Raw genomic sequence first — 16,223 nt, forward strand, 5'->3', positions numbered from 1 at the left:
TGTACCCTGAGGTTAAAGAGCCTGGCTGGGTCATCTTGGGAGGGCCTCCATAGGGCAGAGCCTGGCCAATCAGCTGATTCAAGTCTTAGGAGGAAGGGAGAAGCTACAACCACAGCCTTGCACTGTGTTTCTTTTTGTTGTTGTTGGGGAGAGGTCAGGGGACCTTGAACTGGAGTGGAAGAATTGGGTTCTAGTCTGAGTTTGAAGACCCTTCTGGTTCCTGGGTAGTCCTGATGACTGCTTAGAGTCTTCCAGGTCTAGGATCTTAGGGAGTCAAGGAAGTGCCTAAGGAGAAGTCAACCTGAGGAATGTTCTAGAAATTGTCAAGGTGCTTTTAGCTTTCAGCAGCAAGGTGGCCCCTTCCTGAGCAAGGGAATACAGGCTGCACCAACATCATTGTCTGAGCCCGTGTAGTTCCCGAGAACCTGGGATGGCGGAGTCAAAGCCCCTCCAGGGAAAGCAATGGGCACCTCTGAACCTTGCTAGACAGGTGGTGATAGCAGTGGACCCTGCTGCAGGCTCAGGGGCATGGAGCACTCACCTCTGAAGGGCGACTGGGCCTGGGTCACCAGGAAGAGCCGCTTGCCCTTGCTGTGGTGCTCCTGGCGGATGTGGTAGCCCAGCGTGTTGCAGCGGCCCTTGGTGCAGCTCAGGCACATGCCCTGGCTGAAGCTGTCCATGCTGCTGCACTGGAAGGCAGTGCTCTGCATGTCTGGGTGCAGCAGGGAGTCAATGAAGAGGTGCACTGAGCGCTCGTGGGCACATTTGATGGTCTGTGAGAGGGCTAGAATGCAAGGCCGGAAGGGTGTCAGTATACCTGTGAACCCCAAGTCACCTCTGCTCACAAGGCTCATCCCACTTTGTGGCCCATAGAAGTACACTGCGGGGGAAAGGGGGGAAGCTAACCCGTGGGCAAGAGCAGACGTAACAACTGATACAGGAAAGCTTAGAAAAGTAGAAACATCCCCTCCCTCATTTAGGGTAATGGTCAAAAATAATCCCAGACCCTGCTGGGTTCCTCTTATTTATGGCATGTGACAGCAGCTGGTTTAATGGACACTGAAGTCACCAGGAAGAGATCAAATTATTTAACAAAGCAAGGTTGATGGGCCTGCCACAATGGCTAATACTCCCCCCTTGAAGTGCTGTGGATCCCATATGGGCACCAGTTTGTGTCTTGGCTGCTCTACTTCCCATCCAGCTCCCTGCTTGTGGCCTGGGAAAGCAGCAGAGCATGGCCCAAAGCCTTGGGAACCTGCACCCATGTGTGAGACCCAGGGGAGGCTCCTAGATCTTTGCTTTAGGTCAGCTCAGCTCTGGCCACTGCGAATACTTGGGGAGTAAACCAGTGGATGGAGGATCTTTCTCTCTATGAATCTGCCTTTCCAATAAAAATAAATGGATTAAATAAAAGCAAAGTTGAGGATTTATTTTCACAATGTTTCTCAACTGTTTAAAACTGCAGGTGTGTATGCCTGAAGGGTGGCTGGGACCGGCTGGTGTGGGGTGCCTCTGTGTCTAATGAAGGTTGGAGACAAGTGGCATTGCTGGGGCATCCTGATGCTGTGGCATAAGCTGTGCCTGCCTCCTGGCGTCCCAAGCAGCCGGTGCAGCCACATGCCCAGGAGGCTGGATTCAGAAATCCATACCCCAGTAACCAGGTCTTGAGAGGCCTAACCCAAAGAAAGCAAGCTGAGGAGGCTAATCTACCATGAATTTTGACCTTTACTTTTTTTCCCCTTGAATCTTCAAGTATTAGCCTCTATCAGATGACTCTCAGTAACCGGCAGGAGACAGGGCAAGTACAGCACAGGTAACTTTGCCAAAGGCCATTTCCCCATGTCTGGAGGTTAAACAGCAAGACTGTTTAATTGCTGCTCTGGGTCCCCTGTGCCTGAATTTATGGTGTATCAGCCACGAAGCACATGAATGCTGAGTGTCTTCCTCTCAGGGCATCCCTGAGCTGTCAGCCTGGAGAGCCTCACTGACTCCTGGGTGCACCCCAGGACCGTGTGTGTGTGTGCATGCATGTATATATGTGTGTTGCGGGGGAGTAGCTACCAAAGTACCATTCAGCTGTGTTGAGGAAAACAGGCACCAAGGCTGAGAAAAACCACAGCAAGGGTGGGCAGGCATAGTTGGATGCCTCATGAGACGATCTGTGTGGAGCTGTGTGAGGGTGTAGAGGTGGGATGAGGCTGGACAATGAGCGGGAACTGCCTGTGGCCTTAGGGGCAGTGATCCTGGGGAAGTGTGTGTGAGTGTGTGTGTAAGATGTAAGGACTGATAAGAGGGGAAGTTTCCAGAAAGCTGTGTCAGGCGTGGGTGGGTGGAAGCTGGGAATGCAGCCAGCATGAGATGCTGTGGTGCGTGAAGGTCATCCTGAGATCATGGATGAGGTGAGGGCGATGATGTCATTGCAAGCTTGAAGGTGGGATGTGAGTGCGTGTGTTGGTGAAGGGAGGTGGCCTCCGGTGGGCTGCGACGGCTTCACTGTGTTTCAGTGGAGTCGGCGTTTTCCAACAGAGCATTGCCGATGCAGCAGGGCTGTGGGATGGGCGTTTTCTGTGGATGTTTATGTTCTTCAATCCTGTGTGTGTTATCAACATGTGTGTTCGTGCTATGGGTGAGAAAAGTAGGCTTACAAGCCAGAAAATGTGATGTGTGGTATCTGCCTTGAGCCGAAAGGAGGTGCCAAGGGCACACATGGCGTGGGACTTCACCCTGGGAGACTGATCAAACAGACCTAAGGAGTTCTCTCTACTCTTGGCGGGGGGACCAGTGACGAAGAGGCCATGACCCCACAGAGGGGTGGATCTCCATGCGGCTTCCTCTGAATGCCTGGCAGGACCGGGGCATCCCTGGGGAATCTCTGCCTGGGTACAGTGTGGGATTTGGATGGTGCCCCCCTTGGGATATCGCCTCCAAGGACTGCTGCCTGGTACAGGAGCCACCTAACAGGGGCCTTCTCCATCCCCACTCTCAGTGTGGACTCAGTGAACAGGTGCCCCAGGCCCCCATCCTTGCTGAACTCAGCCCAGGCCTAGCAGACCCCTTGAGGCCTCACTCCTTCCTTCTCACCATTTAAGCCATACTGGGCAATGTGTCTGTACAGCTCCAGGAAGTGGCAGCCGGGCTGGAAGGAGCCCCCATTGGGGTAGAAGTCATAGTGTCCTATGGGCTGTTTGATGCCCACACTCAGGCCCATGTGCTCTCGGGTGAAGGTGTGAATAGCGTCCACAAAGTTGGCATCGTCTGGAGAAAGACGGTCGCTGGGGGATGTTCCCTCGAACAGCGGGCCTGCGGCATCCAATCCTAAACAGAAAGCAAGTTCAGGGGTGAGTGGGAGCTAGGGAAGAGGGAAGAGAAATGGGGCGTTTTGGCTGTCTGATATCATACACTCACGTGTAACAGGAAGAAAAGGAATCCAGAGCATGGATTTTTTTCTAGCAAACCTCATCCTAACCTTTCGCAGTGAAAACCACTGTAATTCATGGTGCTGAAGAATCACACCCAGGCTGGGCATTGTTTAGTGGGGGAAGAGCAGAAGCCATCCGAAGGTAGAAATAAGGTTTTGAGGGAACGTATGATTCATTTAAACAAACCAATAGTAAGTACCTCTAAAGCGACTTTGGAGAGCATCTGTTTGCATTAAAAAAAGAAAGAAAAAAAAAAAACCCAAAAATCTACGTGCTATTTATATGTAGTTCTTGCCTATCCATCAAAGAATCTATTTGCCTGCATGTTGTCAATAATTTCCCCAAACAAGCCAGCCAGATTGTCTCCTACACTAGTGTCATTTCATTGCTAGTAAATGTCCAAAACATCATTGTTTCAGGATGAAAATAGGAGGCAATAAGGCTGCTGCAGCATCTTGTCCTCTAGGAAAACATGTGCTTGCACGAGGCAATAGGCTGCTCCTGGCTGGCTGTCACTGGGGAGAACTTATGCAATGATTTCTTCCAGTGGTGTGTGTGGCAGACAGAGGGTTAAGCTGCTGCTTGCAATGCCGGTATCTCATATAGGAGCACTGATGTTAAGTTCCAACTACTCAGCTTCTTCTTTAGCTCCCTGTGAATGCATTTTGGAAGCAATGGATGATGATGGCTCAAGTGCATGGGTTCCTGCCGCCCATATGGGAGACCCAGATGGAGTTCCTGGCTCCTGACTTTGGTCTTGGCCATTTTGGCCATTTGCGGGAATGAGTCAGCAGAGGGAAGAACTCTCTATCACTCTGCCTTTCAAATAAACAAATCCTTGTTTTTGAAGGTGTCTTCCCTGTCTGTTTCTTTTTGTGCCTTCTCTGAAAGTGGCCCTCATTTCTGTCTCTCTTTGGGTGAAGGATTGGAGCCTGAGTGGGAGAGGCCCTGTTTCCCCCAGTGGCAAATGGAAGAGGTCTGAGAGTGACGCCTACTCCATTCTCCATCAGGCTAACAATGCTGTAGGGAGCTCCTTCGCTACTCCTGACCTCTGTGGGCCCCATGTGACCCACACCACCAGCCCCACCTACAAGGGCCGGGGGCTTCAAGCCTGAAGCTGCCTCCCTATGCTTCCTGTTCAGTCTCTGGCCCTGCGTCCACAGTGGTGCACTCTCCAACTTCTCTGGAACATTCTTGGAGAAGCTGAGGGCTACAGCAGTTGGGGCTCAAGGCTGGGGTATGGACCAGGCCTCTCTAGTCACCAGCAAGATGGAGAAATGAATGGTGAGGAAATGAGTGCTCATTGCGATCTGTCATTGTCCCTAGTGCTTGTCATAGTAAAAATAAATCTCTTTTGAAGGAATGGTAATAGTAGATGGTAGTTTTTAAAATAATTTAGTTAACTTACCTGTAAGGCAGAGAGACAGCTATATCTACCCACTCACGGAGAAAGTGAGTGTGAGAATGAGATCTGGGGGAAAGGGGGTTGGGAAGGGAGAGAGAAAGAGACAGAGAGAGAGAGAGAGAGAGAGAGAGAAATATTGATTGATTCGGGCTGCTACTTCACTCCCCAGTTGTTGCAATGGCAGTGTGGAGACGGGACTGAAGTCAGGGATGCCTGGAAGGCATGGCGTTGCTTGTGTCCAGCTCTTCTGAGTATTTGGGGTCATGTCCAAGTGAGTGTGACGTTTGGGGTGTGGGTTTTTGGTACAGGGCTCCTTCTGGTGACCCCTAGTGCATCCCAGAGTAAGACTCCGGTGTTTCCCAAATGTGGAAACTGAGGCACTCACGTGGCCGATGTGTTACAGCAGACTAAGGCTGTGATTCTGCGCACCCTAACTCCCCCACGTTGGGCTCTGCCAACTGCAGATGACAAAAGAAGTCTCACTGGGGAGTGGGTGTTTTACCTAGTAAATGAGACACCTGCATTCCACGTCAAAGTGCTTGGGCTTGACTCCTGGCCCCTACTCATCCCAGCTTCCTGTTGGCATGGACCCAGGGGCACAGCAGGTCCCTTCCACCCACGTGGGAAACCTAGATTGTGCTCCCAGGGGTCGGCTTTGTTCCTGGCCCTTGTGGGCATTTGGGAAGGCAACCAACAATCAGATACCTAGGCAGATAAAAGAGACTCTTGCTACAAAAACATCCAGAAGGGTTACTTTTTAGTCCCCTTTGGCACATTACAACAGTCCTTTGTTCCATTAATGGCAATAGAAATTGGGGCTATAATTTGATCTGAATTCTCTTGGAACAGCAATCTCTGATGGTGGTTGTGTTTGAGGGAGTGTTCCAAGACTACCCATGAACTCTAATACAATCTGAAAAAAACTGGAGCATTTAATAATGAAACTGTTGGAGACACAGAACCTTGCTGGCTGGGCCCATGCAGTCCTGGTGATGACAGGATGTCCGCTGTCAGCCACAGTTACCTGTAATTCTTCCAATCTTGTGCTTCCCCCCGATGTAGCTGCCAGCAAATCCCGAGACATGAGCACCCAGGCTGTACCCAATTAGGTGAACATTGCTTCGAGAAAACAGAGCTGATTCCTGCAAGACAGCAAGTGGGGATGAAAGCCTTTGTGGGTCTTGCTTACTGTGTATGCCCCTGCCCTGTTCTTTGTGCTGGCTTGTGAACGAGGGGCTTTGTTTCTGTTCTAAGCTGTGAGCTGGTTCACCTCTCTGATCCTGTCTTCTCAGAGGCACTGGCCTTCCTCTGGGGCTCAGCTACCTGGGACCCTGTTCCGCAGCCCCTGCCTCCTGCCTACTTGCCTTCCCCTGGGCATCATTGCCCTATCCAGAGATCCTTTCATGTGAGTGTGTGTGTTTAGATTCTTTAGCATGCTCAAGGTGGTGGACATAGAAGGGCAATGGGAAAAGACGGTTCTACAATGCAAAGGTCCGGGGGAGGCATCTGAGAGAGCTTGGCATTGGGGCTGCCATGGTCTCGGTGATGAGTTTGAGCACCCCTCAGAAGTCCGTGTGTTAAAGCACTGGTCCTGAGTCAGGTGCTATTGGGGTATGGTGGAAACATCAGGAAGTGTTACCTGGCAGGGAAGGTCCTTACATGACTGGGGACAGGGCTCTTGGGAAGCGGTTCCCGTGCCACCTCACGAGTATCCTGTGGCCTCACAGGTTATTGCTATTATCAGAGGTTTCTGTGCCTGGCATGTGTGCTCTGTCTTTGCTGACTCAGCAGATGCCCCTTCCTCCACATGGCCTCTGCTGCTGCCATCTCCCTCTGCCTTCCCACCTTGAGGCCATGTCAGCCGGGCTGCCTGATCTGCGACTTGATCCAAACTGTGAATTAAGTCAATTTTTTCTTGTTACCAGGTTAGTTGCCTCAAGGTATTTCTGTAAAGCTGACCTGTTTGATGATTCTCATTGTTAGAGACCATTGTAAGAGGAAGAATTCACTTCCTTTTAGAGGAGGCCAGGGGAGGAAACAGGAGGGAACATCTTACCTCCAGCCACTGGAGAAGCGCCGCCACCTCCTGGCCCACCAGGCGGGCGTTGCGGACTGCGGTGGCATAGTGGCTGTGAGCCAGGGAGATCCAGTTCGCCAGCCCCACGTTCACTGGCTGGGCCAGCTCAGATTTCAGCGCTGCTGCCAACTGCCAGACCCAGCTTTCCAGCTTGCCATCCACCTGAGGGTGAGGCACAGGTGGTCAGTCCCACCAAAGGGAAGAGAGGCAGGGTTGTGTTAGTCTCTCTAATCACTCAAACCCGCGCACCAATTCTTGGATGATGCTGACTCCTCCCAAAAATAAAGGAGTTCCTCACCCAGGCACTATTGGCATCGGGGGTCAGAACATTCTGGTAGTAGGTTAACAGAAATCCTGTACTTGGGTTAACAGCAATCCTGGATCCTCCAACTCCATGCCAGACCCAGCCACCTCAGAGTTTGAGAAATCCCGGATGTCCCTGAGCATTGCTGAATGGTCCCTCCTTAAGAACCATTGTCTGAACTTTCCCCTACTTTGAGATTACTACTTCTGAACGCAGTGGGTCCTGAGAGCTGACTTGTCCTTTGAGTGGGTTCTTGGAGCAAGGACTTCTGTGCTGTGTCTTGAAGGTTGAGCAAGAATTTGGCTGGAAGAATAAGGGTAGGCAGGAGTGTGTCGGCATGGTGGTTCTAGGGTGTTCCACGGGGAAGGAATAGCATGTGCACCAGTGCAGTGTCACCAGAGAGCTGTGCGTTGTATCTGGAGGGAGGGTTGTGGGAGCAGCTGGCTGTGTTGAAGGCTGGACCAGAGCAGGTGAAGCAGGAGGGCACGACAGGTGGCTGGGCTTGTCATTCCAGGCGAGAGGCAGTATCCTGGGTTCAAATTCAGGTTCGTCCTTATTAGCGGAGTGACCTTGAGTAAGCTCTTTAACATCTGTGCTTTACTGTTTTTACCTGGATAATAATACCTTTCTTCCAGCATTGTTGTGAAGAAGGAATAGGTGGATGGATAGAAGGCATTAGAATGGCCTGGCACACAGCAAGGACCCAGCTGCTGTTGCTGCTGGTGGAAGTAGTAGTACTGCTAGTAATGACAGCAGTGATAGTAGCGGTACATGTGGCTATGCTGGAAAGGACCTTGAGAAGAAAGAGTGCATTGGGGTCAAGAACTCTACTGTCTTCCTATTGCATTTGTAAACAAGATTTGCTCTTTTGTTACGGAGTTAGCAAACACTTTGGAGCAACTGGTATATTATGAATGCTGTCCCATGATGGTCAATCAAATGAGAATAGGCCAGAAGCCTTTCTTGTAAGGAGCTTGCAGCCTGGCAGGCAGATAGCAACCATGCCCAGCAGGAGAGCAGCTGTCAGAGGGCTGGGGGCCAGGGCAACACTGGAGCATCCACTGTCCTAGGAGGGGGCTGGACTGTGGCAGCCAAGGTCTGTAGGAGGACTTCCTGGGACTGGGACAGGAAACGGGGGAGTTACTCAGAAGATGAGACGTTTTAGGTACAGAGCTCAGCTGTGTGAAGGCCAAGAGGAGAGAAATCTGGTGGTATGTGGGGAAATGGGTGTTTTTGGAAACTGACGTTGGAGGCACGGAGGTGGGGATGGGTAGCAAGAAATAGGTGAGGGGAGCAGGGAAGGGTGAGGGGGACAGGATGGATGGACAGGATCAGTTGCTCTCTAGGGAGGATAGATGGGGGTTTCCACAATGCTTTTTACCTAGATGTCAGACAAGGGTTGTCAAGTCACAAAATAAATGCTGAGCTCTCAAGGGGGCGGGGAATTCCAGAGGTGACTACCCTGCACATGTAGGGTGGGGCGGGAACCAGGAGGCTAGAATACCCTCTGGGAAAACAGTCCAGACACACTCTCACTTCATTCTCTGCTCGCAGGGTCCTTCCTTTTCTGCTTCTGCAGTGGTGGAATTGGGAGCAACCCCAGAAGACCACACACTTGTTCTAGGAGGCCACACCTCCCAGCCACCTTTCCATGTAAGCATGGGCAGTACAGGTCACTGGAAACATTTCATAAATGATCTGGGAAGCCAATTTGAAAAATATTTTTAGACTCAAAGCTATAGAATTGTATACTTGAAATAGGTAAATAGGTTAAATGAATTGTATTTCAAAAAGTTTTTTTCTAAAACCTTGCTTTTTGACCTTTTGTGTGCATCCCTCACTATACTGAATTGCCTGGGTTGAGTGTGACCAGCTGGCACGTTAGCCGCCATCTTGGGCTGTGGGAATGAGTCGTCCTCTCCCCATCCCCCCAAGATGGAAGAGCACTGAGCTGGCAGGAGCGGGGACCTTGGTCCAGCTGGTTTGGGATTCCTTATTTCTGGGTTAGTATGTGCAATGGAAATGAAGCTCTATTTTACTTTTCACCACCACTAATCTGGGGCTCTGCTTTGTTTGCAACTGAATTTAATCCTTCCCAATACAACATGTCACAAGGAGCCCATGTCTTCTGGCTTTCTACCTCCTCTTGTGAAACACGCAGATTGAGGCAGGTGCCGCTTCCTGCCTGGACTGCAGGACTGAACCCTCTTTGAGCCACATTTAATGAGAAACCTAGCATTGATTATTTTCCTTGCCTTGGGTACGTGTGGAATTGAAGTAACCCCTGAGATCCTATGTGGGGGAGCACGTGCAAAGCTCAAATCTGCTTTTTTAGACATGATACATGACAGTGTTATCGCCAACTCCCTATCTTTCTGTTCAGATTGTACATACTGAGATGAGAGAGAGGAAAAAAAAAACTAAAGAAACAGTGGAAGCAGAGAGGAAGACAGCAAGTCAGTACTGCTCACCGACCACCCGTGGATGATCATCACCAAAGGCAGGGATGTGTTGAAGCCGCACTCCTGGAGCGTGTCTGGGCGATGGAGTTGAATCTGACAGCCCTGATTGGCTTTGTCTTTGAAGAGCAGGAACTTGGTTTTTGTCTCCTGCAGTGTTTTTTTCATTCCTGTAACTCGAGCTTTTCTTCCGAATGGCTCTGGAATAGAAGAAGGTTGGGAATGGCACTTAGTCTGGCTTCTCTTCCCTTTTGGCCGGACCTGGAGGGCCCCAAGGCAGCATTATCAGCTGGGACTTTGGGATCCCCAGCGAGCGTTTCTGGTCCCCACAATGGAGGGTGTCCTGGGAGGACATGTGACAGGGGCCATGGGGATGCAGTCTTCCCTTCTTTCCTCCCTCCTTTCTTCTTTTCCTCTCTCCTTCCTGCCATTCCCATGACAGCACAACAACCCCAGGGTGTGAGGATTGTAGGAGATGCCATTAGGAGGCTGGGAGAGGGTTAAATTCCTCACCTTGACCCCACTGCAGTGAGAGAGTCAGAATTTGAACCCAGGTCCCTGTGACTTTTTTTTTTTTTGGAACTCTGACTCCCTGTGCTGGGGAAAGTGAATTAGATGATGCTGGGTGTTAATTCATGTGACTCAACCTGTACTCATTTGCAGATACTTTCTAGCACATAGGTCTTGCCTGGCGAGGTCCAGGGTGGGGAGATTATAGAGGGGTGATGGGTTCTGTTTGGTTAGGGGGGATATGCCACTTAGGCAGGGCTTTTCTGGGAACATAATGCTGATCTTGGCCTTGAAGGGTGAGAGAGGCATGTGTGTGTGTGTGTGTGTGTGTGTGTGTGTGTTTGCACGTGCACGCACATACATTGGGGGGTGGGACTGTTTGAAGTGACGGAAGAACATGAGGGCAGGTGCAGAGGTGTGTAAAGTTGGGTCATAGGCGACAAAGCTGGGCAGGGCTGGCATGAGAACCCTTCATACTGAGCAGCCTGGACTGGCTGCTGTGGGTTTTGCTGACAGTCCTTGCAGCCCCTCTTTTTGGGAAGTGTTATCCATCTCTGCCAGGCATTCCAACAGCTGCTAAGTCCAAGAGCCACACCGAAGGGTTACACCTTGGCTCAGAAGTGGGTGACATCTGTTGAGGCACCCTTCTCCTACGAGGTGACACCTGGAGTTGGGTGCCATCTCTTTGTGAAGTTTGGCATCAGGCAGAGAGCTGGAGAAGGAAGCTCTGACCTTCCCTTCTGTCAGAAGGCAGTTCACCGTGGCTGAGGGGGCAGGCACAAAGCCACACTGACATTTGCGGTCAGTACATTCAGTTCAGCCCAATGACTCAGAGCCTTGGTCATTCCTGTTGGGCACCCAACCTTTCAGGCGTCTCTAGTAGTTAGTCTTGGGCTGATGGTTTCAGGCGACAGCAGCATTGAGAGATGATTAATCTACAAAGTGCAAGGGGAGGATGAATGAAATCCAGTTCCCTGCCCAAAGACTATTAATTCAAATGGTTATTAATGCCCAGCAAAGGGCAACGACTTCACTGCAAAGGCACAATTAAATGCATCATACTTTATTAAAAGGTGATATGAGTGTGAATCTGAGGAACCGCGTTGAGATAATGAAGAGAATTTCTACTGCACAACTGGGCTTCTCTAAGTTTCTAGACTGTGTAAGTTTTTTCTCACTTCGTGCAAGCTTTAAGCTCACCGGCTGCCTTGTTGTATGGAGGTGTGCCCCTCCTGGCTGTGTCCGTCAGCAGCTGGGCTGACACCTCTACCTCCATCTCAGCCCCCAGTCAGGCCAAAACTTCAGGGTTCCCTTACCTCCTCCTGTTCTGCATTCTCTAGTTAAAAGTGGCTTCCAAATAGCCATCTTGCTCCCCTACCTCTGTCTGCTGCTTCAAAGTGAACTCTGATCCGTCCCTCCAGGACGGCTTCTCATCCAGCCAGAGATAATGATGCCTTCTTCTAACGACCTTGTCTTGCTACCTGGTAGTTTAGTTGTTGAGCTGTGGGTTCCTTCCCAGGCTCAGTGTTTACGGAGGGCAAGGGCAGTGTGGGGCTCGTGGCCGAAGCTCAGGGGATGCTTGATGTGCAGTGCCTGGTGTTCTCTAGGGCCGGTCTCCGTAGCAAAGGCTGATTGCTCATCACTGACACCTGCACCTAAGATAACCAGTTCTCCTTTTCAGTGACTGAGGAGCTACACATTTCATCGCAAGATAGCTGCCTTGAATGCCATGTGCAGGCAGCCTGTAAAAGAGAATAGTGGGTTTTGATAAAGAAGAGCAGGATAGACTGTGTTAGGAATCTCAAGTTCACACACTTGCTAGTGCCAGAGACTGAGGTCAAACTCTGAGGATAATGGTCCACGAGTGGAAAAAAGTCCAAGAACAAGATTGAGGCCTGTGGATGAGGGTCTGCAGTTGGGCAATAGTCCAAGGCCACAGGACTGTGTGTTTTGGAATATCCTTGACTTTGCACATGGCTCACACTGTTACTTCCTGACCGCTGAGCAATGGCTGGTTAACATCAACCTGGGATGTAGCTGTCAATGTCTGTGCTACATCAACTCCTTTAATTTGAATTCCCAAGCAGTGCAATAAAGGATTGAGGCAACAGCCTTCTATGTCAACCTGCCTCAGAGAAGCTTCCCTCTGGCTGCCCGCTTTCATAGTTTTTATCTTGTGTCTGTCTAGTTTTTTATTTTCTCAATTGTTCATCACCCCTTCTCCAACCATATTCATGCCATGCTGGTTATGTTGTACTGAGAGAATCCTAGGAAAGTAAGATGGCAGTAAAAATAGTACCCATCCCATGAGGCTGTTATGAGAACTGAACATTTGTACAGAGCTGAGGAACAATGCCTGGCATGTAATTAACACCTCTATAAGGGTTTGTTGGGAAAACAAGCCCTGATTAGAGCAGCCTGCATCCTGCATTTTTGATCTGTGAAATTTTATTCTTTGTGTGGAATTTTACCCTAGTTGCCCTCACAGGACCCATTCTGGGCTGTGTGTATTTGCTATGTAGGTGCAGGAAGAAGCCCAGTTGGGTGCCTGCAACGTCCAGGCTGTGCAGAGGAGACCATGGGAAAGAGTGATCAGATGGAAAGGCCACCCCATCCATAATGAAAGGGGCTCACTTCCCCCTTCCTCCTTTTTGGAGGTCCTCTTTAACACGCATATGAACGAGGAAGTCATATAATTATGAAGATATTTCAAAAAGTTCGTGATAAAAAGGAATTAAAAGAAGAGTTTTATCTTGGTGCATCAAAGTTGAAATTTATGCATAGTGTTTTCATTAGATGCATTTCCATGTTCACCTGTTTGTTGTTTATTTACTTAAGAAACATACTAGAGCGATACACACTCTGAGAGAATGAAAGCTTCAATCTGTTGGTTTATTCCCAAATGCAGTGGCAAGGCCAGATCCTGAGGCAGGTATGCCATCCAGGTCTCCCATGTGGGTGACAGGAACCTCACTGCAGGCATCGCCGTTCCTCTCAGGCTCTGCATTGGTTGGGAGAGCGAAGGGGTGATTAAAAGTTAGAGCTGTGAGTTGGAACCCAGACACTCTGATCTTGGACACAGATGTCTTCACTGCTAGGCTAAATGCATGCTCCCAAGAACTTTCTGAAGACTCTCCTTTGCATGTATGGAATTCAAAAGGTTTTACACCAAAGTAAACTTTGTTTTTAACTTTGTTTTTATATGGGCTTTTGGACATGCCCTAACCATTAAATATATAGTCATGCATTCACTTCATAAACTCTTACTGGTGATTTATCTTGTCCCAGGTCCTGGCTAGGTACTTGTTAGAGGCAGATAGGGCCTGACCTCTGTCTTTTAGGGGTTCCCAGGCCAACAGGGGAGACAGACATGAAAAATAGCACTGAAAATGGTGGCTGTAAGTGTTGTAGCTGAGGGAAGCCCTGAGCAAGGGGTGTAGAGAAGATGCCAAGAGAAGATGCAATATCATCTGAGGCTACAGTGATGAAAGATTCTTCTTCTATTTCAGTCTATGAGAAATTCTTGAAGAAAATAGACTCTGGTGCCTAACATATAAGGTTTAGTGAAAGACTTAAGAGTTAAAGGGCTATTGTGGAGAACAGGGAGTAGAATTATTCTGTGTATAACTTGGAATAAAATTTTTGACTTTAATGAATTCACAGAAATTCATAGTTGAAGAAATAGAGGCAAAGACCAAATAAGGATAGTTAACAAAGGCAAAGATGTTGGTAGTAGCACCCTGCATGGTGCTCACAATGGGATATGCTGAGTCTGTGAAAGCTGGGCCACAGATAGTGTTCTGAGCTTCCTGTTGGCCAAATCAGAGAGGAAGGCAGGAGCAGGAAGAGGATTCACGGGATTCAGGTGCTCTCTGTTCCCTGCCTCATCCTGAAACCTGAGGGGTTCTCCTTTGTGTTGCTGGTAAGAGAGGTCACTGGTGAGGCTGGGGCTCCATGTGAAATCGAAGGAGGGGGAGAAAGAGAGGACTCCATCTGCTGCTTCACTTCCCCAAGGCTCACAATGGCCAAGGCTGAGCTGGGCTGGAGCCCAGAGCTAGGCATGCGACCCAGGTTCCCCACATGGGTGGCAGTAAGCCAGTTACCTGAACCATCACTGCTGCCCCTAAAGGTTAGCTTCACTAGGAAGCAGAATCAGGAGCCAGAGCTGGGACTCAAAAGCAGGTGCTCCGACGTGTGTTGTGGACCTTAAACAGCAGACTAAATGTCCAGCCCAGTGGCAAGTTTCTGTGGCTGGCTCCGGTGCTCTGTGGTCCTCAAGCGAAGCAACAGCCACATTGCCAAACAGCACGTAAGTCGTTTTGTGTCTCTGGGGGGCCTCTTTATCAGACTGAAGGAGCAGTCCCTAGGATAGAGGGAGGCAGGGACCCTTCAGATCCTGGCTGAAAGGGGTAGAGCCCCACAGCCAGAGTGTCTGAACCAGAGCAGTGAAGTCCTCTGGTCTCCTATGTAAGCACCCAGAACACGGAGGCATCCTTAGCCAAGACTGGGATTTTGAGGACACACCACTGTGGCCCATAGTCGTGTCTGCACTGAAATCTGTTCCCTAGCATTAGCCTGGCATGTCACCAGCTGTGGACCCAGCCTCTCCACTTGTGGATCCTTGAGGCAAACTCCATAAAACCAAGTTGAGTTCCACCCCATTCTTCATGCTGCACTACTCATCCTTGTTGTTGCTAATCTGTAAAGTTCAGTGCTTACACTTTCTTCTCTTGCTAGTGGGACACCGCATCAGAATGTTCATCTGGGGCCTGGTGGCGTGGTCTAGCGGCTAAAGTCCTTGCCTTGAACGCCCCGGGATCCCATATGGGCGCCGGTTCTAATCCTGGCAGTTCCACTTCTCATCCAGCTCCCTGCTTGTGGCCTGGGAAAGCAGTCTAGGACGGCCCAAAGCTTTGGGACCCTGCACCCGCGTGGGAGACCCGGAAGAAGTTTTTGGTTCCCGGCATCGGATCAGGGCGCACCGGCCCGTTGCGGCTCACTTGGGGAGTGACTCATTGAATGGAAGATCTTCCTCTCTGTCTCTCCTCCTTTCTGTATATCCAGCTTTCCAATAATAATAAATCTTAAAAAAAAAAAAAAAAGAATGTTCCTCTGTCCCTGCCTCTGGCCTCTGGCACCTCAGCTTTTTTCTTTAACTGTGATATTATAATAGACTCTTGACCATTTTATGTTTATTTTTACTTGCAGAGTTAATGCATGCTCATTGTACATAGGCAATTTAGGAAGTACTGAATGAATGAAGAATCTTATTACTAGGGAAAAATGTTTAAGTTTGGAGTATTTTATCTAGTCTTTCCTCTGGAGATTTGTACTCTATAAATATATATTTGGCATATCTGTAATTGAGGTCATATTGTGTGAGTGGTTTTATATCCATCGTCACCTAACATAATACTTTTCTTACAGCATCAAGAATTTTGCAAAAACATGCTTTTGGAAAATAGCACATTTTTTATTCCTTTATTGTTGCAAATTTTGGTGGTTTTTAAGTTTCTTTTTAAATGCAATTACAAATAATCCTCTGGTCACCATCTTTACCCGTAAATATTTGTCTGAATCTATGACTATGTTCTTAGTATGGATTGCTTAGGTATGGCCCTCATCATTTCTCTATATACAAATATATGTAACTAAATTGTTTTTCAGCCATTTTAAGCTAATATTTATTGAGTGCTTTCTCTGTGCCAAGTCCTTTTCTAACAATCTTATTTATATTGACTCATTTAAACCTCTCAACAGCTCTATGATAAGCTGTGAGAGAAATGCATGATTCAGTTATAGGCACAGAAATTGCTTCCATATTGCATGAGATAAGAGCAGTACCTGCTGCAAGCAGATCTTTTCCAAGTGTCAGTTTCTCATGTCTTGAGGAGAGATAAAGGCACACCAGTGAGGAGTGTCAGGGGTTTTTGAGAGGGAAATATGAACTCAGGTAAGCAGGTACATCTTTCAAGAGAATCATCCCCTGGAACTGGGAATAGGAGTAGATGGGTTGGGGAGGATGGGGTCACCCCCAGGTAGACAGCAA

At 49.1% G+C, this 16,223-nt stretch overlaps 1 protein-coding gene across 3 annotated transcripts in view; it reads right to left on the bottom strand.

Moving 5' to 3' along the window:
- The window catches only part of LIPC (lipase C, hepatic type), a 147,644-nt gene that overhangs the window by 19,825 nt on the left and 111,596 nt on the right, over nucleotides 1-16,223 (bottom strand). For 2 of the 3 annotated variants that reach the window (XM_058665785.1, XM_058665784.1), the window contains 5 exons: nucleotides 9,677-9,864; nucleotides 6,881-7,063; nucleotides 5,849-5,966; nucleotides 3,082-3,315; nucleotides 542-784 (listed from right to left, as the gene is read on the bottom strand). In XM_058665785.1, coding sequence (XP_058521768.1) covers nucleotides 542-784; nucleotides 3,082-3,315; nucleotides 5,849-5,966; nucleotides 6,881-7,063; nucleotides 9,677-9,832 — 934 coding nt within the window. In that variant the 5' untranslated portion in view covers nucleotides 9,833-9,864. The remainder of the gene's footprint in view (nucleotides 1-541; nucleotides 785-3,081; nucleotides 3,316-5,848; nucleotides 5,967-6,880; nucleotides 7,064-9,676; nucleotides 9,865-16,223) is intronic. The other variant, XM_058665786.1, reaches the window with a different exon arrangement.

This window comes from Ochotona princeps, chromosome 6 (assembly GCF_030435755.1).
Source record: "Ochotona princeps isolate mOchPri1 chromosome 6, mOchPri1.hap1, whole genome shotgun sequence".
Classification (NCBI taxonomy): Eukaryota; Metazoa; Chordata; class Mammalia; order Lagomorpha; family Ochotonidae; genus Ochotona; species Ochotona princeps.